This window comes from Ambystoma mexicanum, chromosome 3q, assembly GCF_040938575.1.
Source record: "Ambystoma mexicanum isolate Mex_15411 chromosome 3q, UKY_AmexF1_1, whole genome shotgun sequence".
Lineage (NCBI taxonomy): Eukaryota > Metazoa > Chordata > Amphibia > Caudata > Ambystomatidae > Ambystoma > Ambystoma mexicanum.
In genome coordinates, this window is record NC_090926.1 from 1,237,627,258 (window position 1) to 1,237,651,644 (window position 24,387).

General features: G+C 45.8%; 1 protein-coding gene across 1 annotated transcript in view; it reads left to right on the top strand.

Annotated features, from left to right (window-relative positions):
* LOC138447816 (tetratricopeptide repeat protein 39A-like) overlaps positions 1-24,387 on the top strand; it is a 344,056-nt gene that overhangs the window by 178,853 nt on the left and 140,816 nt on the right. The window contains exon 3 of the mRNA XM_069604182.1: positions 21,645-21,776. Within this exon, the coding sequence (XP_069460283.1) occupies positions 21,645-21,776 (132 nt within the window). The remainder of the gene's footprint in view (positions 1-21,644; positions 21,777-24,387) is intronic.

Sequence of the window (24,387 nt, forward strand, 5' to 3'; positions counted from 1 at the left end):
TCTGAAGGGAAGAACCTTGGACTGGATAGCTGACTGTAACTGTACAACGTCTATCTCATCTATAATGCCCCTACCCTGGACAGACCATTCCCTGGTGTCCTTTAATTTAGTTACCGCCAGACCCAACCCCACGGCCCCCCTACCAGCACCTCCTTGCTTAACAAGAAATAAAAAATGCATCACCCTAGAGAAAGTAATCCCAGCTATATTACCAACCCTTAATGCGCTATCAGAGAACCTAAGCCCCAGTATCCTAGTGCAAGAATTTAACACCATCATGCTCACTACCTTAGACAAAGTGGCCCCTCTCAAGCTTAGACCGAGTAAGCCGAAAGCTCATCTAAACAAATGGTTTACTCCACAGTTAAAAGATCTACGTATCTTAAAAAGAAAGAGTGAAACCGCTTGGAGGCTTTGCCCATCAGCGGACAACAAAGCCAAACGTTCCACTCTCTCCTCACTGTATAAAAAAGAAGTCTGCCAGGCAAAACGTAATTCATATGATGACCGCATAGCGAAATCCAACTCCAGTATGAAAGAGCTCTTCTCGATTCTAAAGGAACTTGAGTCCCCCATTGCCATTCAGGACACCTGCACCAAGGACAAACCTTGGTGTACGGATATCCAGCAAGCCCTTACCAATAAAATCATCACACTCCAAAATAAAATCAAGCAAAAAAAAAATGCACTCAAAATTCAGGATCCGCCTCATACCAAGAACTCATTGGGGCATAGTAACACCTTCCACTTCTCCAAAATGACCACCCTGGAAGTAGAAAGTTATCCTGTCGCTTAAACCTTCAAACTGTAAAGGTGACATCTGCCCAGCACAGCTGATAAAAGACGCTGCCAGAGAATTATCCCCCTTTATTGCTAAACTGATCAACGCTTCCTTCGCTTCAGGTACGATCCCGGCCAACCTTAAACAGTCCTGGGTTCTCCCTCTCCTAAAGAAGCAGACATTAGACCCTCTCATCCCTACTAACTACCGTCCTATCACGACGGTACCGTTTCTCCTTAAGATTCTGGATAAATCTGCCTATATCCAAATTCAAAGGCACCTGGAACTACACAACCTATTAGGAGAAAGACAATCGGGCTTCCGACCCCTACACGGAACAGAAACTGCCCTTATAGACTTGAAGTCCCAAATCGATGAGCTAAGAGACAAAGGGAGAACAGTACTTCTACTACTCCTGGACCTCTCAGCGGCCTTTGATTTGGTGGATCACAGAGTCCTCTGTAGCCACCTGGACTCCGCCGCTCATTTCTCGGCAGAAGCTATTGGATGGATCAAGTCTTTCCTGAGTGAGAGAACGATGCGAGTCTTCTCTCCCTCCGCGGAGGCAGATCCCACCCCGATCTCGTGTGGTGTCCCTCAGGGCTCCTGCGTATCCCCAACTCTATACAACATTTTCACCAAGCCATTGTTCGACGATCTGGATCATCTTGGTATCACCTATACTAACTACGCAGATGATACACAGATCCTCCTCCCGCTTTCTGGGGATCATGCTAAGGACACGGAATTGGTGAACAAGGTATACCTTATCATCCAGGCATGGATGGCCACTCACGGCCTTTGTCTAAACGATGATAAGACAGAGTTGGTCATCTTAGGTACCCGAGCCAATATCAAAAAACTAGGACAGGAATTTGCCTCCTTCAACATAGACGGGAACATCATCCAAGTATCCAAGGATGTTAAAACCCTGGGATTCTATCTTGATTCTACCCTATCTTTTGACAAACAGCTAAAATCCCTTGCCTCCTCCACGGCCTACACGTGCAAACTGATTAGAGCCAGTAAACCTTTCCTCTCCAACAAGAGTTGTCTAATCCTGGCCAGAGCCTTAATTCTTTCCAGAGTAGATTATTGTAATGCCCTATACTCTGGAGCTAATAAAAAAATAACCCAGAGACTACAAACATTACAAAATAATGCCTTGAGAGCGGCACTAGGCATTAACAAACAGTCCCATATCTCGTCCACCAGACGACATCACAACTGGCTGTCTACAGAGAACAAAATAAAACTCAAGATGCTATCCTTGACCCACAAAGCCCTCAATAACTCTGCCCCTAGTTACTTGTCTGACAAACTCCATAGGAGAACATCTTCCAGACCCACCAGAGCTGGTAACTTCAACTGTTTGACAATACCGAACTTTAGACTGAACACTATCGGAGGAAACAGTTTCCCAGTAAAGGCGGCTAAAACTTGGAATTCTCTACCACAAGACCTGAGAGCAGACATGCCCTACCGTTGCTTCAGGAAAAAAGTTATTCAACTCCTCACCTCGACTGACCTTTGCTGACCGGGGGCTCCTACTTCCTACGAGCATCTTGAACTTGTATACTTGCTGTAATTACTGTATGCCTGATCTGTCTAACCCAATGTAATTTTAATGTACATTTTGCCATGATGTAACCTGTAAGTTTCGTATTTCCTTGCCACTGCGCCCTGTTACCCCTGGGTCTGGCGCGCATAAAAAGTGAATAAAACAAACAAACAAACAAACAAGTGTTCTGGAAGGAATGTAATGTTGACAGTTACTCCTGAAGGAGGAATGTCCCACTTGTAGTGTGAACGATGGACGATGGACATGGTTTTGAAATGCACCCTGTTTTTGATGGGTAGGCAGTGGAGAGTTGGTAATGCTGGCGTGACATGTTCAAATCATTTCATTCCGAGAAGTATTCTTGCCACTGTATTTTGGGCACTTTCAAGTTTCCTCATTGGATAATCTGGGAGTCCGTTTTTAATTTTCAAGCAACTGAGGCTGCCATAAAACAGCAAGTCAAAACCTCCATAAACAGACCAAAACAAATGGGAAACCAGAAGGATAGACCCGAAATGTTAACTAGACCATACTACCCTGTTTAGACCCAACATTTGCATGATGGCCTCTATTAACAAGACTCTTTAAGTGCAGCCCAGCGTGAGACGGCTAGTCAAAAGCTTGATTATGTAAATTACCTCCCATAAGTGCCCAGCCTCTGGCTCAGAGGATTCCTGCCTCACCCACCAATATAGCCATTACTTTAAAGTCCCTAACATGACTCTGGAACCTCCAAGACGGCTGGACTGAGGCTTGTGCTGCCAAGGAAGCTGTGGTCGAAATCCTACCCTCGCTTAAATGTGCATATATTTACCTTCCAAGCCTTTTGTGGCCGTTCAGGTCTCAGGGGAGAAAGTAAAAGGGCTTTGCACACTGTGCTTTCTTGGGCATGGTTTCACCATGCCGTGGCGCACCTGGACACTGTAAGGCTCAAAAGTCTTACCACGGCTAAACCATAGACGGGCTTTGTGTCCTTAAGAACCTTTCACACAAGCACAAGCCTAGCATTTTGGTAGCCATGACATGAATGAGGAAACCCAAAGATTTGAAATTGTTTTGCTCGCTTTTCAGGGAGCTGTTGCAAAATTGGCAAATTCTGATTTCTGACATACAACCCCTCCCAAGTGTTGTTGTGGGTTTGAAGGAAGTCGTTTTCCTGGCAGGGCTACAGCATGCTCAGGCTCCCCATGACAATGTGGAAGACTCAAAGGTCTGACCCATGCAGAGCCGATGGCCAGCTTTGTGTCCTTAAGCACTCTGCCCAGAAGCACAAGCCTAGGGTTTTGGACAAAAAAGAAACACCCCAAATAAATCGAAGTTGTTTTGCTTGCCCTTCAGAGGGCTGTTACCAAATTGCCATATTCAAATTTCTGACATGCAACCCCTCCCAAATGTTGTTTGGGTCCTAGGGAAGTAAATTGAAGACCTTTGCCATCTGTGTTCTGTTGGACATGGCTTCAACATGCTCAGTCTCACCGTGCAGTGAGTAAATTCCAGATATTTTTGTATTTGTATGTTATTAAATTTATAGAGCGCCTTTCGCCAAAGGCACTGTAAAATAAAATAATCCGAAATACAGTACAATCAAAATGAAACAGATGAATACAAATGTACATCTACAGAGAAAGGAAAACATTTTGGATTACTTTTGAAGAACCAATGGTCTTGCTACCACCGGAGCTCAATGTCTGCTCCTGTGGCCTTTCTGCCTGCCTTCCTATCGCCCAGATTGCCTGAAAATCCTGGGGTAAGCCGCTGTTGATTTGTGGTGCATTCAGCGCCTAATGCGCGGTTTTGTCGCATTTGACAATGAAGATCTATGCTTATTTTGTGCACTTTAAGGATTGTAGGATTTCCATCTTTTTTAAAATCCTAATTCAGTTTCTCTGGACTGGTGCTTCACTGCACCTCTGCCCTTCCAAGATGGCCACTCCACCACGCCTTGTTTCTGCTGCTTGCCTGGCTCCCACCTCCCATTGGTTGCCCTGGCTGTTATTAGCCAATGAGAGCAACCGGGAGGCGGGAGCTGGCCCTGATCACCTGAGGCCCACAACAAAGGCCTCTGTCTGCTCCCTGTCCGCTACAGGTATGCTACCTATCCCCTGGTCGCCTGTGATGTGTGTGACCCCCACCCCTCATTGCGCTCACTGCCCTCCCACACTCACCCCATCCCTATCTTCCTAGCCCGATAATGCCCTTTATTTAATTTTTATATTGTATTTACATCCTGCTGTCGCCCTGCAACATTGGGTAGGCACCAATCATTTGCCTACTGATTTGACATTCACATCTGTGTGCTGTTGCCTCCCTATAACATGGGGTAGACACCATGTATTTGCCTACTAATTTGACTTTCGCATCTGTGTGCTGCTGCCACCATGCTAGATGGGGTAGGACCATGTATTTGCCTACTGATTTGACACTCGCATTTGTGTGCTGCTGCCGCCTCCCTGCTACATGTTGTAGGCACCATGTATTTGCCTATCGCTGGACCTTCACATTTGTATGCTGCTGCCGCCCTGCAACATGGGGATAGGCTCAATGGATGTGATCACCTTATACCCATCTTTTGCACTTTGTCTATGATGTATTATTACCTTTGCGCGTTCCACAATGTTGTACATCATCTCTCAAACTTCCTTTTCTGTAACCTGAAGCACTGAAACTAAGTTTAAGCACCTAGATACCTCAGGGATGTGCGCGCTTTACAAATAAACAAACAAGGTGGAGTTTGAGATTAGTTCGGAAAATACATAGAGATGAGCAGGAAGGAAGTGGGCGAGGGAGGGCATTCCAGTGCTTGGGGGCTAAAAGAGAAAAGGATGAAATGCAAGGTGGTTTAGGAACAGTCAAAAGAAATAGATTTTGAGATCATAAGGAACGTGAAGGAACATAGAACGCAAGTAAAGAGGAGAGATAAGGAGGTGCCAAGCTGTGGGTTCACTTAAAAATGATCTAAAGAAAATTATACAAGACAGGATTCAAAGGGAAATAGTGAAATTGAGAGTAAAGAAGAAGTAATTGGGTGGTAAAGAAACAAGGAGATGGACGGAAGAGTTATGAATAGAATGGAGAGGGAAAATATGACAAGCAGGGAAGCAGAGTAATAACGATGAGCAGTAGTCGATATAAGAAAAGAGAAAAGAGAAGGATTTTGGTAGCGTGAAAAGAAAGATAAAGACTAGCATGATGAATGTTAAACCAAGCAGTGCCCAAAGTGGAAAGAGAAGAGATAAGAAAGGAGTGATCCAGTATCAAACTCTGCAGATAGATCAAGAAGAATAAGAATAGGAGAGCGCTCAGGGCGATGAGCTGTGAGTAGAGAATTAGAAACATGAAGAAGTGCAGTTTCAGTGGAGTGGGATGGGTGAAAACCAGACTGCAAAGAAGAGAATGAAAGCTCAGTTAACGCATTACCTGGGTATAGGCAGCCCGTTCAAGAATTTTAGAGAGAAAAGGTATGAGAGAAATAGGATGAAAATTAGCCGGAGAAGACGGATCAAGAGAAGGCTGTTTGAGAATTCGAAGAATAAGCACATGCTTGAAGGCTACGGGAAAGCAAGCATGTAGAAAGGAAGAGTTAATGAGAGAAGTAAGATAGGGAGAAGATGGGGATATAGTTGAGGAATAAGAGAGGAAGTGAGAGGGTGCGGCTGTGGGATGAGCACGAGCTAAGGGAGCAGAAGGGTCAAGATCCGTAAGAGGTGAGAAGGATGAAAAGGAGTGTAATAATGAAGCAGACAAAGAAGAAGAAAAGGAAGAAAGAAGGGGAGTAAAGGCCAGTCGAAGATTGGCTACTTTAGATGTGAAGTAGTTAGTAACGTCAGAAGAGGAAAGGGAAGAGAATGCAGAAGGATCAGTGGCTTTAGGGGAACCAATATTGTGTAAGAGCTGATAGACACGAAAGTGGTGAGATGGAGAAAGTGTACGTTCAGAAAACTAAGATTTATTTGCAATACATAGAGCAGAATCAAAGAAAGAGTGAAGCATGGGGAGTCTATTAAGATGAGAAGAGGAGTGAGAGCTTTTCCAAAGCCGTTCGGCTTTACGCAAGCTACGACAGAGAGAGATGATACTTGGAGTAAGCCAAGGCTGTGAAATTTTGTGAGTAGGAGAAAAATGATGTAGGGGGAAAATAGAGTCAAGAAGAGATTGTAAAGAGGAGTGTAGAGTACTAGCAGCTAAATCAGGAGAAAGGGAAGAAAGACACAATTGAATAACTCGGTAACGTGAGAAAAGATAGAGTCAAAGGAAGAAAGGACATACCCCCTGGTGCAGCAAACACCCCTCCTCATGCTATCCCTCCTTCTGGTGATGCACCCCATAGAACAGTTGAGTCCCACGATACGTTTGGTCCAATAGAACACATAGCTCCTCCACCCTTTCCTTCTCATGCCTTCCTGAACATCTGATCTATCCCTCGCCCTCAACCCAGCTATCTACCTGGCTGTGCTCCTCCCTACCACAACCTAATGTTCCAACATCCTCCCCCCTTGCCTCTGTGACAGGCAAAAGCACTCTATGGCAGGAGGCGCTATACATGTGACATAACACAACATTATCAAGGATATGGCTCAGAACATGCTTCCTTGCCATAATCGCAGTATTAAAGATAAGGTGCAAAGTGTGCTTCTTTGCTGTAATCAGTCTCGAGGATATAGCACAGAGGATACTTCTTTTCCACAATCGCTTCCTCAAGGATATGGTTGCAACCACTGTCTTGGGTGATATGGCACCAGGCCACCATCACTGTCTCGGCATATGGCACTGAGCAGGCTTCTTTGCCACCATCGTTCTCGGGGATATGGCATCAAGCATGCCTCTTTGCCATGATCAGTTCCAATGGTACGGCGCAGAGCATGCTTCCATGTCACAATCTGCCTCAAGCATGTGGCGCAGAGCATGCTTCCATGTCACAATCTGCCTCAAGCATGTGGCACAGAGCATGCTTCCATGTCACAATCTGCCTCAAGCATGTGGCACAGAGCATGCTTCCATGTCACAATCTGCCTCATGCATGTGGCACAGAGCATGCTTCCATGTCACAATCTGCCTCAAGCATGTGGCACAGAGCATGCTTCCATGTCACAATCTGCCTCAAGCATGTGGCACAGAGTATGCTTCCATGTCACAATCTGCCTCAAGCATGTGGCACAGAGTATGCTTCTTTTCCTCAAGGATATGGTTGCAACCACTGTCTTGGGTGATATGGCACCAGGCCACCATCACTGTCTCGGCATATGGCACTGAGCAGGCTTCTTTGCCACCATCGTTCTCGGGGATATGGCATCAAGCATGCCTCTTTGCCACGATCAGTTCCAATGGTACGGCGCAGAGCATGCTTCCATGTCACAATCTGCCTCAAGCATGTGGCACAGAGCATGCTTCCATGTCACAATCTGCCTCAAGCATGTGGCACAGAGCATGCTTCCATGTCACAATCTGCCTCAAGCATGTGCCACAGAGTATGCTTCTTTTCCTCAAGGATATTGGGCAAAGCTGCTTCTTGCCCAAAATATACATATAGATATAGAGTGCAATTAGCTATTTGTAATCTGCTGCTTCTTTCTGGTTAGTGCTCATTCCATTCCTTAGGGAAATGGTGGCCACTTGCTCTTCAGGGATACCCTGGGTAGCAGTCGTCTCCGGTCTGCTTCTCAGGCTTAGGAGTCCCCTAGGCCTCTCAGCTCTGGTAGTGCCAGTAGCTTTTCCAGTCTCTCTTCTCAAACCGATTAATTCCTTCCCCTCTGCCAGTGGGAGGAGTCTGACCTGCACCCCCCCCTCTCAACTCCTGTTGGGGATTCTGGATGTTGATTTCACAATCCTGGTGTCTGAGGATGACTGTCCCCTTTGGTTAACCTTTGTAGAACGTAGAGCGAGTTCTACCTGCAATTGTTGGTCTGTCGTGACCTTGCATTGGTTGATTTCCTGGTTTATTTGTGCTGCGCCTTCCAATTGGCTGTCACAACTAATTGCACCATTAGTCACACCACATACTATTTATCACACCATCTTACTTTTAAATACTTAACCCGCATCTTACCTGAGCTCGAGATTACCTTGGTTTGTCTCTGTCGGAAATAGAGGTGTTATTAAAAGGCAAAGGTTAAGAATTCCCGCTCCACTAGGGAAGAACGACTACGGGCCTCATTACGACCCAGGCGGTAAGGGGTTTACGGCAGCGTAAACAGCGCCGACCCTTACCGCCTGAGTACGAGGTCCCTTAGCGCCATGGAGCTTTTAACACCTGCTTCAGGTGTTAAAATCCATGGCGCTAAGGGACCATGGAGTTAATTACAATGGGAATGGGGAAGGGTAAATGGGGATTGGGGACTTACCGCCCCGCCAAGGTCGGAATGGGGCGGTAAGTCCGCCAACCACCATGGCGTAAACGCAGTTTACGCCATGGTGGTAAAGTCACGGCCCAGGCGGTAACTTACCGCCTGGGTCGTGATGAGGCCCTACGTCATAATAACTTTAAACACAGGCAAGGGCAGACTGTGAATTGCTGGTGTAAGGTTTCCTTAGTTGTGATTTAGCTATTTCCTTTCTTTTTAATGTTTTCAAATAAAAAGGGGGCATCGTCAGGCACTATATACTTTCTCACCTATAACTGAGCAGCGGCGCAACAAAAAAAAGAATAGTTCTTCAAAATACTTAAAAGAGTTATTGTACAGTGCATTGTAACTATAATTCAAAAACCAGCCTGGCCAGGGCTGTCTCAAGGTTCGGGTCTTTCTTTTTTTGCTCCTTGGTTTATCTGACAGGCAGGGCAGCAGCGTATGGGCCCCCCGTTTGGGCGCTTCCCACTCTGGAGTGGGCAGGGGGCACCAGTGAGTGGTGAAGAGAGGCGCCAGGAAACTGTGGTGAGTTTGGGGGCTCCCTTCCCTGACAGGAGAGCACTTTACTTTTTGAGTGTTAGGTTGGGGGGTGGGTAGCTTTGATCGATATTGGTGGAGATGCTAAAGAGGGGAGAGAGGCAGTCAACCAACCCAGCCCAGCCCCCAGTGTATGATCACTGGGGAGGAAACAATGACATTTCTCTTGCAAAAAGTCCATCCACTATGTGCAGCTGCGTGAATAGGTATTTTTCACTATTTGCTCGAGGTGTAGGCCACCCAGGTTTGCAGACAGGGATTTGGAAGCGGTTATCTTGCTTTTCCAGCCACAGATGTTAATCTCCTGGTATGGTGAGGTTTTGGTAGTCTATCAAGCTTGGCGACCGCACATGCTGGGATATCTGGGAAAGACGGGGTATGAAGATGAGAAGGAATGATAAGGATATGGATATCCTCCTCCTTAGCCATCCATAAGGAATGCAGAAGACGTTGTTATCCTTAGCACCCCTTATGAAATGCCGAGGACATCCTAAGCAATCCATAAAGAATGCTGAGGATGTTGATGTCCCCATTCTTGGGTATCCATCGGGAATTCTGAAGACCACATCCTTGGCACATCTCCGGTTTTAAAGTCTAAAAGTAGGAGAGGTGGGTAGCAAGCATGATGCCCTCTGGCTTTCATCCATGCCGGGGTGGAGCGGGGTGGGGTCATCTTTGCGCTGAGTAGAATCTGAGGATCAGGGCGTGGCTAGGGCAGAGTCCAGCTTTCCGAGCCTTTCCATGGAGATTTGTTGATGGTCTCCCTCTGGCACCCAGTATTTTCTTTACTGACTCCATGAAATTGCTTTTCTCCACATAAGTCGCACTGCCTGCGGAGCCGACGAGGAGGCCACTTTGAGGAGTGAAAGCTGATTTGAGGCTCTTCATTTAGAAGTCACATTTTTAAACTAAATATCAAATTGTGAGTTCCTGTCACCACCAAAGCAAGTAGGGCGAAGGTTGAGATCTGAGGGTCTGTATAATGATGCTGTGATGGGATAACAAATACAGTTTCATAAAAATAAAATAAGAAAACGGTGAGTGTGCCTCGTCGTTTGCTCACAAACATTGGTTTTCTGGCAAGTCATGTGATTGTGTTTGATGCAAGTGTTTGAGAAAGAGCCAATGCAGGTACTTAGCATGATATATGCGGCTGTAAAAGGGTGCTGCTGCTTTGGCTCCAGCACAGTGTAGGTACATTTCAAATCACTGAAGGAGAGGAGAACAGCAGCTGGAGGATGGACGTTGGGCGGGACAGAGGTAGCAACCTAATGTTTTGGTTGAGCAGAAGCGGCAAGAGCAGTGGGTGAGCGAAGGATGGAAGAGTAGAGGGTGACCATGTGGCTGAGACCCTCTACCTTCAGAAACTCCCTAAACACAGCAGGGTTCAAAAAGGGTATAGTCTGGGTCGGACTGTGACTTGCCCAGGCACCAGTATAAAAGTGGTCGACAATCACAAATTACCATCCAGCACAGACTCTTTGAGTACTACTCCCGGTTGTGGGGCGGTGGGTAATATATGATGCAAATAACGCATTTTAAAGCATATTTGCTTAGTAACATTGGTTAAAACTAGAGCTGTAATTTATTAAACTGGCCAAACAAGTGGCCCATTCTCACTACGAAAAATGGCCCATACTAGAAGCATGGACTGGCGCTTTGGCATTGCCCTATAGGCCAGTCCAAGCCTGGGTTTGGTAATGGTTATACATAGGTGCTCCATAAACTGAACATAAAGAAGTAGTGCAACGCGGTAAGACTATAAGATGTCCATGTTGATTAGATGATTTAAACACAAAGCATGAGCATGTTGTAAGGAAGGCGTGGTATCAAGAATAGACGGACACAAGTGATCACAGTTCAAGGGTGTTTATTATACTATAAAGGTAGGTTGGAAAACACCTAATCTAAACCTAAAATGGGAGCAAGCAACGACCATCAAACAATAGTAATGCAGTCCTAGTGGCGTTGTGTCAAATAAAAGGGCCTGTACTAAGAAAACCTATTGCCAATCCGTACGCCAAGTGCAAAAGAAGTGTGGGATAATGTTCTTAAGAAAGAAGGAAGTGTTCACAAATAATAAGTCAGGATGTGGTACTTGAGGTCTCCCCCACGTTTTCAGCACGGGACAAGGTGGGACTTTGGAGCACAGCACACGCTTGAGTTTTCCGAGCACGAGCTAACAGTTCTGTTTTCAGCAATTAGGGCACTTGGCGCTTAAGTCTCTTGCTGCCGTGGGCCTGATGTATTCAAATAATAAACAAGGAGTTCCTTTTCACAGATGTCTCACCCCTAGATCCCCCTCTTCTGGGTGCAGTTCCTTAGAAAGTTCTTTACTGAAACCAGAACCTCGGATAGTTATCTTCTGCTGCTTTCAAGGGTCCGTCATGCTTGAAATCTCAGAACAAAAGTTCAACAAAAAGTTTTTTTTTCTGTATTAGGGTGATAGTTCTTCACCCCTGGTCTCCCCTTCTTCTGGGCTCAGACACCTCTTGAATATCACTTCTCTTTGTTGGGTTCCCTCTGGCATGTCATGCATTCAAAAGGCTTTCCCTCCTATAATGTGATTTGTTGCACTTGCAGGTCGGCCGGTGTTGGCTTTTCACCCTTGGATTCACCTTCTTCCGGGCTCAGATCTGACTCAAATGTTCGCCTCCCTCGATCGCGTTCACTATGGCTTTTAATGCAACTTATCTGTTGACTTTCGTAAAAATGTTCACTGTGGACATCTCTCTGCCGGGTTCACTCTTGTCAACACACTGTTAATCGGGACTTCAGAATTCGCCCCTTTTTCTCGGTATCCCTCGTTCGGTTTAACTCTTGCCAATTCTACGTTGCAGTATCCATTTCTCTTAGCTTCATAATCATCTGTCAGTCTAAGGCTTTAGACTCTACGGAGGATTTTATGTGACCCCTGTATGACTACTTTGACCCCCTTCTCGCTTTTCTTCCAATGCCTTCTGGTTACTGTAGTTCAACAACAGTGTAATCAGCCAGAGTTTCTCGAGTGAACACCCACGTGGTGCTTGACACTGCTATGCTGGCTTTCCCCTTTTTATCAAAAGTTCTTTGTACTTTCTTTTAATCAGCAGCTTGCTACTTTCGTTCAACAGTTCGGTTTCTTTATCGGCTCTGCCCGCGACTCACTGGCTGTGATGAACAGCTTGGCTTTCTTGTCTGTAGAGTCAAGGCTGGTACCAGTGGGCCATGCGTCTCTACCCGGCTTGGCTTGCAGCGGAGGAGGCCCCTGGGTACCATTGACATCTGCTGCAACACACGCTGGCTATTGTTTGCGGTCTTATGATTCCTTCTCTGGAAGTTTCATGGCCCTCTGTCGAAAAGGGCAAAGTAATTTCTCTCTTTGGTGACCTCTCGATTCAGCCGTCTTTCTCCTCCTCTTGAACTGCCGTGCTGAGTTAGCTCTCTTGTCGTGCGGTCTGCCTTGCTCGTAGTGTGCTCTCATGCTCCACCTTTTATCCCTGTGGGGGACAGAGCCCAGGAGTGTTTAACACGTGGGGCCTGAAGCTAGTGCAGTTGGGCCCACCGGAGTGACATTATCTGTAAATGCCGACATAGTGCTGCTGACTGGGCATTTACAGATTTTGGGTGGGCCTTGCCCCTCACGTCCTACTCTGTCTACGCCTCTGGTGTGGAAGGGAAAGGGCCGTCAGGTGTGTGTGATTCTGGTCAATTGCCTGACCCTTGTGTTGGGACATGTCAGGTAAATGGCTCTGGTGTTAGTCAGTTGTCTGTGATGTGTGAAAGTGTCTGTGTTGGAAAGGGGGAGCAGTGTTTCGGAATATCCTATGTAGTAGGAGGGGAAAAAGGTGTTGAAAGAAGGGGGATACTGCATCTCACCCGTCTGTGTCCCACTTCCATTCCCTGAGGACCCCCATCTAGGTGTTCCTCCCTCACTGGTCCACCCCCAAGAACTGGATCCAATAGTGATGGCTGTGTCCTGGCCACCTTGATGACAGATCCCCGGGCACTAGTTATTGCGAAACCTTCAGGTTTCTCACAATGTGCAGGGGGGCTCTGTTACTCAGCACAGCAGCTGGAGTGACTGGTTTGTCAGCATGAGGCCCATTTGGGGCTGGCTACCTGCAATACCCTCCTCCCCAGGGACTGGCGACGATCCGTGATAGATTGTGTGAAGTGGATGGTGTCCAGGATATCAACGGGACCTTCTTTGGTTGCGATTTAAGCTAGGAAGGCTTTGTTACTCATGGGTCGTGCATCACGTGGAAAGAAGCAGTTGCGGTGTGGGAGAGTGGAAAGTGACTTTTTGGGAGCTCCATGGATTTGAGGGGCAAAGATGGTCTGGGGCCTCAGCGTATCCCCAGAGGTGTAGCCAGGATTGTCTAACAAGTGGGACCTGAAGATAAGGTAGTTGGCCCCACTGTAGCGACATTGACATCTGTAAATGCCCACACAGCACTGTTGAGTGGGCATTTACAACTTCTGAATGGGCCTTGCCCGCTCAGGCTCTACCTTGTCTTCGCCCCACTAATATGAGAAACATATAAATAGCTATACAGACACAATAGCAGCTGCGGTGGGAAAAAACAGTACTGTGTGATTACATAGAATACATAACAAAGAATGCTTTTTCAGCGAAAACAGTGAACGCATATTGTTTTTGGGGGTGGGGTGGAGCAGGGTCGGACTGGGCCATAAAATTGTCTCGGGCATCAATGAAAAAGTAGCCCACTGTTGCAAATGGCTATTCATTCCTTTGGTGACAGACTGTTTGAGTAGTACCCAAGTGGGAGGATTTTGATAAAATGCAATGCAAATTGTGTTTGTTAAAGAATATTTATTCAGCAACACTGGTCAAAATACTAACCGCATAGTGATGTAACTCATCAAACTGGCCCACATTGGCCATAAAAGTGGCCCACTTTGACCTAAAAAACTGGCCCACACCAGCATTTTGTGTCTTTGGTTCGGCCATGGGCCTTTTGTTCTAAAGGCCAGTCCGACCCTGGAGGGGAGCCCTCCCCAAACCCCCGTGTCTCTATGTGCTTAAACCTACCCCAACCCCATTCCCACTTGTTTTACTCTCACCCCAACCCCATATCTATTTTTAAAAATGTTCAGTGTTTTTTTCTCTGTTTTTGTTTCTCTGTTACAGCATTTTCTATAATTGTTTCTCTATTATCACTGGATACTGAGAAAGCAAGATCTCGTTAAGGCTTCTACACGCAGCGGCACTTGGTTTTGTATTTGGCTCCACCCTTTGCCGGGTGCTGTGTTGGCGGGGTGCTGCAGCCCCTGATACATCAGAATGCTACCAGTCTATGCCTAAAGCTATGCAGATAAGGGATGGATCTCCCAGGTTGCCCCAGCCATAAATAAAATAAAATGTAATAGGCCAAAATTACCAAATACAAATTACCGACCCCACCAAAAGACCTAAAATACATACCACCAAAAGTTCGAACTACAAAAGTAAGAACCATATTTAGGTGGGGTCTGTAAAAAGAAAAAAAAAAGAAAAACAAAGGTTGCAGGGGCTGCAGGGCTTTCCCCCGCAACATCCCACTCACCATACTATACAGTATAGTGAGCAGGGTTTGCGGGGGGCATCCCCGCAGATGCACAACAAAAAAATACAAAATAAAAACAAAAAAAAAGGAAACTTGCGGCACCGGTTCACGATCACGGAAATGAAAGGCAACAGGCATCTCAGGGTCCAGCGAGACAGAAGGCAAGTTAAGTGGGTGGGGGTGCATTGGGAATGTGGGTAGAGGTGTGAGGGGGTTTGGGTAGGGGTTTTGGCACATCGGGAATGATCAGGGGAGAAATGACCAAAGATTATTTCGAGCAAATAATCTTCGGTCATTTCTCCCTCGAACATTTCCATTGCGGGAAAATCACACAGATTCAATAAAACTAGGTTCCAAAGGGAAACCAACCGCATAGTCACATTTACCATAAGCAAATGCCGTGGAGTTGGCACCACTTCATTAACTAATTAATGAATTACTGTGAACTCCATGCAATCTTCAAGCTACTTCATCTTCAAACCCTGCAGTTGAACGGCAAGTCATGCCAGATGAAGATGAACAGCCAGTTTCTGTTATCTCCCTCCCTGGTACAGCCCAGGTGGGAGGTATGGGAGGATTGCCTAGAAAGGCATTTTGCAGCTGATTTTGCAAACAGCTTTTCCTGACATGGAGTCCAGTTCACAAAATATATACAACTTTGATTGGTAATTCTTAACATGGAGCCAAACAAGCCTTGAAAACCACTCGAAGCCGCAAGTCAACATTGACATCAAACGCTTTCAGCTGGGTCAAGCAAGCCCAAAAATCATTACTCATTCCAAGCGCGACTAAGAATTGGACTCCTTCCATGTGCGACTAAGACACCTGACAATGACTTGCAACTGTTGGATGTCGGATGTTGTCACTGAAAAGGTAATTTAAGGTTGCTATTCAGCAAGGCCAAGAAGGCAGATCCTTTTTGAAGCTAGAATCTTATTGTATGTAGGTGATTTATAGCTCAAACCTAGCTAGAAAGCACTACGCCCTTCACAATAGAGGCAGTGGATCTTAGAGGAGGGATGGCCTTGCTTTCTATGGTCCTCATTTGTCGGTGAAGTCTTCCTTGAAGAGCAGGGTCTTCAGATCTTTGCTGATCCACAAGAGGGAGGGAGCGAGCCTGATGTTAACGGGAAGGCTGTTCCAGAGCGTGGGAGCATGTCAGAAGAATGCCAGCTTTCTGGCCTCCTTCCTGCACTTCTTAGATTCCAGTCTGGTGATTGTTTGGCTCCTGGTGTTGTGTTGTCCCCCTACCATGGCGACCTTTTCGGCTGCGTATGATGGTGTATTGGGCATTAGAGTTTTGTAGGTGATGCAGGATGTCTTCAAGATCATGCATGCTTGGAGGGATAACCAGTGTAAATCTTTGAGAGTTGTGAGATGTGGTTGAATTTCTTTTTGGACTGCAGACGGGCATTCTTTGATTGGGGCACCTGTCAGGAGGGCATTGCCACCATCTCCAGGGCCTGGGTGCCTGATGTGAAGCAGGGATGGTGGGTGTGATTTGGCACAGAAATTATATATGTTACTAAACTGCTTTGTTTCTTCTTGGTGATCTGTGATTTGAAGGAGAGGTCATAATCAATGGTGAAGCCGACCGACTTTGCACTAAGCGTGATTTGTGGGAGAAGCCTTTGAAATCTCTGTCAGCCAGGTTTGAACTTTGTTGCATTTGGTGGTGGCCCAAATGGGAGAGAGATGTGTGTTTTTTGTTGTTTGTAGGGCTGAGTTTCAGGTTCGAATGGTGGAAAACAGTGTCACAGTTGCTTAACGGCTTTGAGGCGGTTGTCCTTCAGATCTAGGTATGATGATTTTCAATGTGTCCACGAGTACCCCCAGTGGCTGCATCTAAAGGTTGAAGATTACAAGTGAGAGGATGGAACCCTTTGGGACTCTGCATGTCACAGGTCGTTGTTGGGTTCTAAGGTACCCATCTGAACAAGCTGGTGTTTGTTGGTGAGGTATGAGTCAAACTGTGGCTAGCCTGCAGCATTGAATCCAGGAGGACAGGCTGCTGAGAAGTGCTTTGTCGACCATGTCTAATTTGTTAGAGAGGGGTCGTGCAGGACCAGTTCTCATAGGTCTCCTTTGTTCGTATTGAGGTGTGAACCCTACTTGAACATGTCATCTATAGCATCAATAGAACAAAAACCATTACAACATAATATCTTCAATGGGAACATGTTTGTATATTATTGGAACTGCTTCATGTGCTGTGTTTCAGAGGCAGAGAGAGTGGCCAACGCATTTGGGGCTGCATGTCCCTCTTCAGGGCCGACTCTATAAATAATACAAAATGATCAATCATTGTATGAACCGGTCATATTATTTAACTATTTTCTGGGTCAAAACGTAACCGTACATACCTGCTTAACACAGAAGCAATCATTTGAACCAAACGACCTATTAGAAAAAACATTTCCTAGTAGGCAATGCAGTACGGGATAAGAAAAGCATCAGTGTAAAATGATTCTGTGTAAAAATAGCCAATCCTTTGTAACAAGTACCTTGTCTTCCAACAAGGAGTGTTTGTATTGGGCTAGTTTGCACCCTGGGGAGGGATTCCCTGTACAGAGATTGGAAATAATGTTGCCTAATGCCAATCAAACAACATAATGTGTTATCAAAAAATGCTGCCAAACAAGACAAATGACGCTGAATACCATATAAGCACAAGCGTCGTCACAGGCCAGGTTGCTTTTTTACTGTAAAAAACAATGTTTCCTCATGTAGTACGAGCATGATCAAGTGTTCAGAATAATGATATTATGAATCATGTCTGATATCTGTATTGACTCGCCATTAAGTACCCTCCGCCTCCTCTATACAGCGGAGCAAGCATTGATGAGCTTGAAGTTGTGCATGTGTGTTTGGGTGCCGAAACGGCGACTAACTCAAGTGGAGCCCCTACAAACACTGGGCAACTAGTTGGAGCAGACTGCAGCTGCCAGCATCTGGTCAAATAAAGGTGCCGCTGCTATTAGTTTACCTTTTGATGATGGGATTACATTGTGCAGGGGAGATGTGTGTCAGGGGGTTGCTCAGGAGGAGGTCTACTTCAACCCGGATCATTAACTGGGCAGCTCCTCATTGAGGACGATACAGGGGGATGGGTGATTTGGGGATGGCCTATGTTTTTAATATAATCATTTACAACGGCCCAAAACTCCCCCGTGTACTGTGTACCTTATTTACATCCAGGAACCTAGGTTTGCGGCCCATCGATTTTGACATGTTGGCTTTGCAGCTTGCTCAATGCCTCTCTCCTTCCAGCTAGTGGGGGAGGTGCGTCTCCATAGGTTGGCGCCTTCCTAGCCTGTAGGTAACGAGGGTGTGCAAGCACCCAGGTGAGGCCAAAAAACACTGGTGGTACAAAGAGAAGAAAGAAACGCTGGAAATGTCATGATTTAGAGGAAGCATGTTTCATGTCGGCCATATGCTGTATGGCTCCATATGATCAACTGCAACATGAAATAACTGTTGGTCAACAGTGCTACTCGTGGACCACAGAACATCAGCTAATGTTATATGGCAATCTAGCAATTTCAACTAATAACGCCACGCCCCAAAATGTCATCTCCTAAAGAGCCACTCCGTTAACACTAAAAGGTGCTTCCACGACACAGGTCACCATCACTCAAACACATGCACAAGCCACATTCTATGTTACTACTGCTGAGGTCCTCGGATCCACTCCGTTAACACTAAAAGGTGCTTCCACCAAACAAATGCACAAGCCACATTCTGTGTTACTACTGCTGAGGTCCTTGGATCCACTCCGTTAACACTAAAAGGTGCTTCCACCACACGGGTCACCATCACTAAAACACATGGACAAGCCACATTCTATGTTACTACTGCTGAGGTCCTTGGACCCACTCCGTTAACACTAAAAGGTGCTTCCACCACACGGGTCACCATCACTCAAACACATGCACAAGCCACATTCTATGTTACTACTGCTGAGGTCCTTGGACCCACTCCGTTAACACTAAAAGGTGCTTCCACCCCACGGGTCACCATCACTCAAACACATGCACAAGCCACATTCTATGTTACTACTGCTGAGGTCCTTGGATCCACTCCGTTAACACTAAAAGGTGCTTCCACCACACAGGTGACCATCACTCAAACACATGCACAAGCCACATTCTATGTTACTACTGCTGAGGTCCTTGGACCCACTCCGTTAACACTAAAAGGTGCTTCCACCACACAGGTGACCATCACTCAAACACATGCACAAGCCACATTCTATGTTACTACTGCTGAGGTCCTTGGATCCACTCCGTTAACACTAAAAGGTGCTTCCACCACACGGGTCACCATCACTCAAACACATGCACAAGCCACATTCTATGTTACTACTGCTGAGGTCCTTGGATCCACTCCGTTAACACTAAAAGGTGCTTCCACCACACGGGTCACCATCACTCAAACACATGCACAAGCCACATTCTATGTTACTACTGCTGAGGTCCTTGGATCCACTCCGTTAACACTAAAAGGTGCTTCCACCACGCAGATCACCATCACTCAAACACATGCACAAGCCACATTCTATGTTACTACTGCTGAGGTCCTTGGACCCACTCCGTTAACACTAAAAGGTGCTTCCACCGCACAGGTCACCATCACCCAAACACATGCACAAGCCACATTCTATGTTACTACTGCTGAGGTCCTTGGATCCACTCCGTTAACACTAAAAGGTGCTTCCACCACACGGGTCACCATCACTCAAACACATGCACAAGCCACATTCTATGTTACTACTTCTGAGGTCCTTGGATCCACTACGTTAACACTAAAAGGTGCTTCCACCACACGGGTCACCATCACTCAAACACATGCACAAGCCACATTCTATGTTACTACTGCTGAGGTCCTTGGATCTACTCCGTTAACACTAAAAGGTGCTTCCACCACATGGGTCACCATCACTCAAACACATGTGCAAGCCACATTCTATGTTACTACTGCTGAGGTCCTTGGATCCACTCCGTTAACACTAAAAGGTGCTTCCACCACACGGGTCACCATCACTCAAACACATGCACAAGCCACATTCTATGTTACTACTGCTGAGGTCCTTGGACCCACTCCGTTAACACTAAAAGGTGCTTCCACCACGCAGGTCACCATCACTCAAACACATGCACAAGCCACATTCTATGTTACTACTGCTGAGGTCCTTGGACCCACTCCGTTAACACTAAAAGGTGCTTCCACCACGCAGGTCACCATCACTCAAACACATGCACAAGCCACATTCTATGTTACTACTGCTGAGGTCCTTGGATCCACTCCGTTAACACTAAAAGGTGCTTCCACCACGCAGGTCACCATCACTCAAACACATGCACAAGCCACATTCTATGTTGCTACTGCTGAGGTCCTTGGACCGGTGCAGTTTACTTTTGATGTACATGCACATGACGCCAATGGCGTATTGAACATTGGTTACATGTCTGTATAACAAAGCAATGTAGAAGGAATGCACATATATCCACTATTTTTTAACAAACCTTTTTATAGAGAGTGCACATTTCTTTTTTTTTTATTTTTTTTTTTTTTGGCGGGTTCTCCCACCAACCCCCTTTTCCAACCCCTAAAAATCCACCCTAACCGTTTCCCAAAAATATTTAACCCTTTACCCCACCCCTAAATGCATTCAAAATGTTCGTTAAAAAAAAATCTGGAACGTTTGGGGGCGGGGGGTGGCTTTCATGTTATTGCTATGACTATGATTGGGGGGGTTGATTGCATTGCTGGAATGTATAACAAAATGATTATAAAATTAAGTTAAAAAGAAATTCGATAAAGATTCATTCTTTGAAAAATATTCGATATAAAGACTGCATACCATGAACATCTGTTGCAAAGTAAAGGATGGATGTCTAAAAGAGCCACAGATAGGACATGTAGTCCTATCAGAGCAGCAAGGAGAAACAAGGGGGAGGGAGAGGTGACCACTAGAGTTCCTGATCTAGGGGACCTAGAAATGGACGTGGTAGGGTTAGTAGGACCTGTCAAAGCCACTGCACCGTTGAAGACCCTAGTATCTGCTTAAAGTCCACAGGGGCAGACCCAGAGGGCATCAGTGCAGTGATGAGGTGCAGTTTATAAAGGCCCATGTGGTAGGGCAACTAACAGTTTTCTCCCTTTTGGGGAAATAGGAGTGTTTTAGCAGAGACTATCAACAACTCCTGTCCGGGCAATTGAGTCAGATGTAGGCTCTTGCTTTACTCAATCCATTTCACTGAAGCAGCCTATTCGTTGCCACCCATGACCACTTGGCTGCACCCAACCCTACCCCACAGTGACCCCACCATCAAAAGAAGAGATCCCAGGGTATGTCCCTATTTCCAGTAGTGACTGTACTCGGGAGCCCTTGTAGTGCATCCACGTTGGCCAACCTGCAGCAAGGTTGGTCATGTTGCTTGTGGCTCCTGACCAGCCACTCCTCATTCTCGCCGCCCTCGTCCCTGGGCATCTTACCTTAATCCCTTGCAAGTGGGAATGTGAGTAGGCATATGCCTTTGATTCTAGGCTTGTGAGGTATGTTTCTAATGCTAGTGGGTGCGGTTGGTCATGTAGGTAAGCATGCTAAGCACCTGCCAAAGAGATTGGTATACCCCATAGGCCACTGGTTCGAATCTCAACAGGATCGCCTAGTATTTCATCCTTGCTGACCGGTGGAAGACATTACTGTGTTGTAGCATTGATTATTTTGTCTACTTGTACAGACTGTTTTTTTGTTATATGCTTTTCAAAGTGCAGTGTTTCAGTTCTGTCTCATTTAGGTTATTCACGACCCCCACCTCCACCGTTGAACGAGCACCCTCGACCATCTTCATTTTATCTCTCTCCTCCAGGGCCAAGGACAGCATGTACCACGCCCTCATCTACGCCACCATCTTGGAAATGCAGGCTATGATGACCTTTGAGCATGAAGACATCCTGCATGCAGGTCAGACCATGAAGGAGGCGCAGGAGATCTGCCAGAGGTAAATGTGGAAGCCTGCCTCACCTGTGCCTGTGATGCCATGAGTCGCTGATGTAAGCATGTGGAATGTTTGGGTCCCCATGTTCCCCCAGTGACATGTAGAGATTACCTGGGTGGTGGGCACTGGGGTTTCTCCCCTTCCTGTACCTGGGAACTTATCTGGACGGATGCCTCAGACCTCGAAGCAGGCCACTTCCGCTTGGGCCTTTTCGCACAGGCCGTTTGCCTGCGGCGTGTTCATCTTAGGTGCAGAGCATGCCAGAGGGTGACCTACCACCGCTCCGCATCATATCCAAAATGTACCGTCCTGCAAAACACTAGGAAGTGACAGTATATTGGAGATATTTGTGGCGAGCTCAGCAATTTAAGATGCTCACTTGCTGAACGGGCTGTTCATTCATTGAATATACTTAGGATTTCCGGTTTTCAAACCAAGGAATACCTCCATTGGCATCTATCTGCAGACAGTAACCTTATTAGACGAGGTGTATATATATTTGAATAAAAAAACGGTGAGAACAGTTTCTCTTGTGAATCAAGTGTGAATTTGTTGCAAATATCTGATGCCTCACTGTTCCTATACTTCGGCTTTGTCAAGGCTATTGCAACATATGAAACATCCAATACATCAACATCCTGAATTGTAATTGGTTGAAATACATCCAAAACATTAAAGTCATTCACAGTTAAAAAAGAGAAAAAGAAGAAAGTCAGCATTTTCGGCCGTCGCAGTGATCACATAGATCCGCAGTGGCTTGGTTTGGAAATGTCCCTGTGCCCATGGAAGAGTTAAAGGGAGGATGTATATTGTGTTCCTTTTCTGGTGATGGCCTCATCTAATCGGCCGACTAGGATGTCATGTACGGTTAAACATGTTTTGCTGATTGCCGTTGCTCAATGTTAATGTTTGTGACATGATTAAGGTGCTGGATAGCCTCATTCAAATGTGATATTTCAAGGAGCCTTATTTCAAAAACCGCGGCATTCCACGTGTATTTTTGGTTTTTATCTGAATACTATAAACCCTAGAAAAACACCACAGTGTGAAAAAGGTGCCTCCTCGGTTTGAACTGGAAAACACCTTGGTATGAGCAAGGATGGTAGGATGTTTGGGGGGGTGAAGAGTATGCTTTCTCCCATTGCTTCCTCTTCTGTCCCTTGACCTTTTTGAAAAACACTGCACATTTTATGTTATATTGTTTTCTTTGTAAAGAAACAAAAATTGGCAGTGGTTTGCGGCTAGTCTGATGAATTTGAAATTTGAACGATTGTTGTGGCTGTCGATTCATGTCTCAAAGTTCTTCAAAATAGCCCTTGACCACTATTTGTATTTATAAACCATGGATTAACATGGATTTGTCGGGTTCTATTTGTACTCCCAAACCATCCCCCCCCCCTCAATGTAGGGGTTGAAACAGACACCAGAAAACCTATGTGTTATGAAGACGAATGAGTCTCAGGTAAGTCTTCATATAAGTATTTATTTAAGTTAAAGGATGAAAAGACCCCCCACAGCTGAGGACCTCTCTGCTCCAGTACAAAGATACCAACTGACAAACATAGAACATTGAACAACATAAAGGCTCACAGGTTGGTTCTATGACATCACCAGAGCTACTTGAACCAGATTTACATAGCATTCTATTTCATGCTTATTATGCATTACTCTCTGAATAAGCAACTTCACAACACATCTCCCCTTTTTATTTTTAAAGATGCACATGCATAACTCCATTCCTCACCTTTGACTCACCTCACCTCGGACCTCTCTTCACAGTAGCCACTCTATTTTTGTTCCAAACCTGACCACCATCTACTCGCACTGCACCTTTCATAACTTCAATTACTCTAACTGGGTCAGAATATAATGGCTCTCCCTTCCTCTTTACCACACCCTTCTTTATTCTTACCCAGTCACCTAGTTCCACTTGTAATTCCTTCCTTCCTCTCTTCTTGTTTTCTCTCGCAACCCATTCACTCTTCTTCCTTTTCATAACATGTCTCACTTGATCAATAACCACATCCGAATCTCTGCTCCTCCCTAACCATGGAGGACATGCCATAGAGGACGGTTTTCTACCCCTCATTATCTCAAAAGGAGACAATCCAGTGACTGAGTGTGGCGCCATGCGCAAAGCCCACATTCTATTTTGAATGGTTACTAACTTGTCGAAACCACATTGTTCACCCATTCGTACACTCTCCATCACACATCTATTGAACCTTTCTACCATTCCATTAGTTTCGGGATGATATAATGCTGCCCTCTTATGGTCTACTCCACACTTCTTTAGATATGCAGGGAACACACCTCCCACAAATTGAGTTCCATTATCCGTGAGAACGCTCTCAGATAACCCTTCATTCGCAAAAATTTCCTGCACCACCTTCACCATGTTTTCTCCTGATATTTCACGAACAACCTTGAATTCTACCCACCTCGAAAATAAATCAACCACAAGCACCACATACTTTCCTCGTCCATATCCTAGCTCAACAGGACCTAAAATGTCCATTGCTATTTCACTCCAAACCTTAGTTGGAACACCTACATCAATGAGAGGTTGTTTTCTAGCTTCCACCCCCTTCCCACTCTTGATGCAAAACTGACA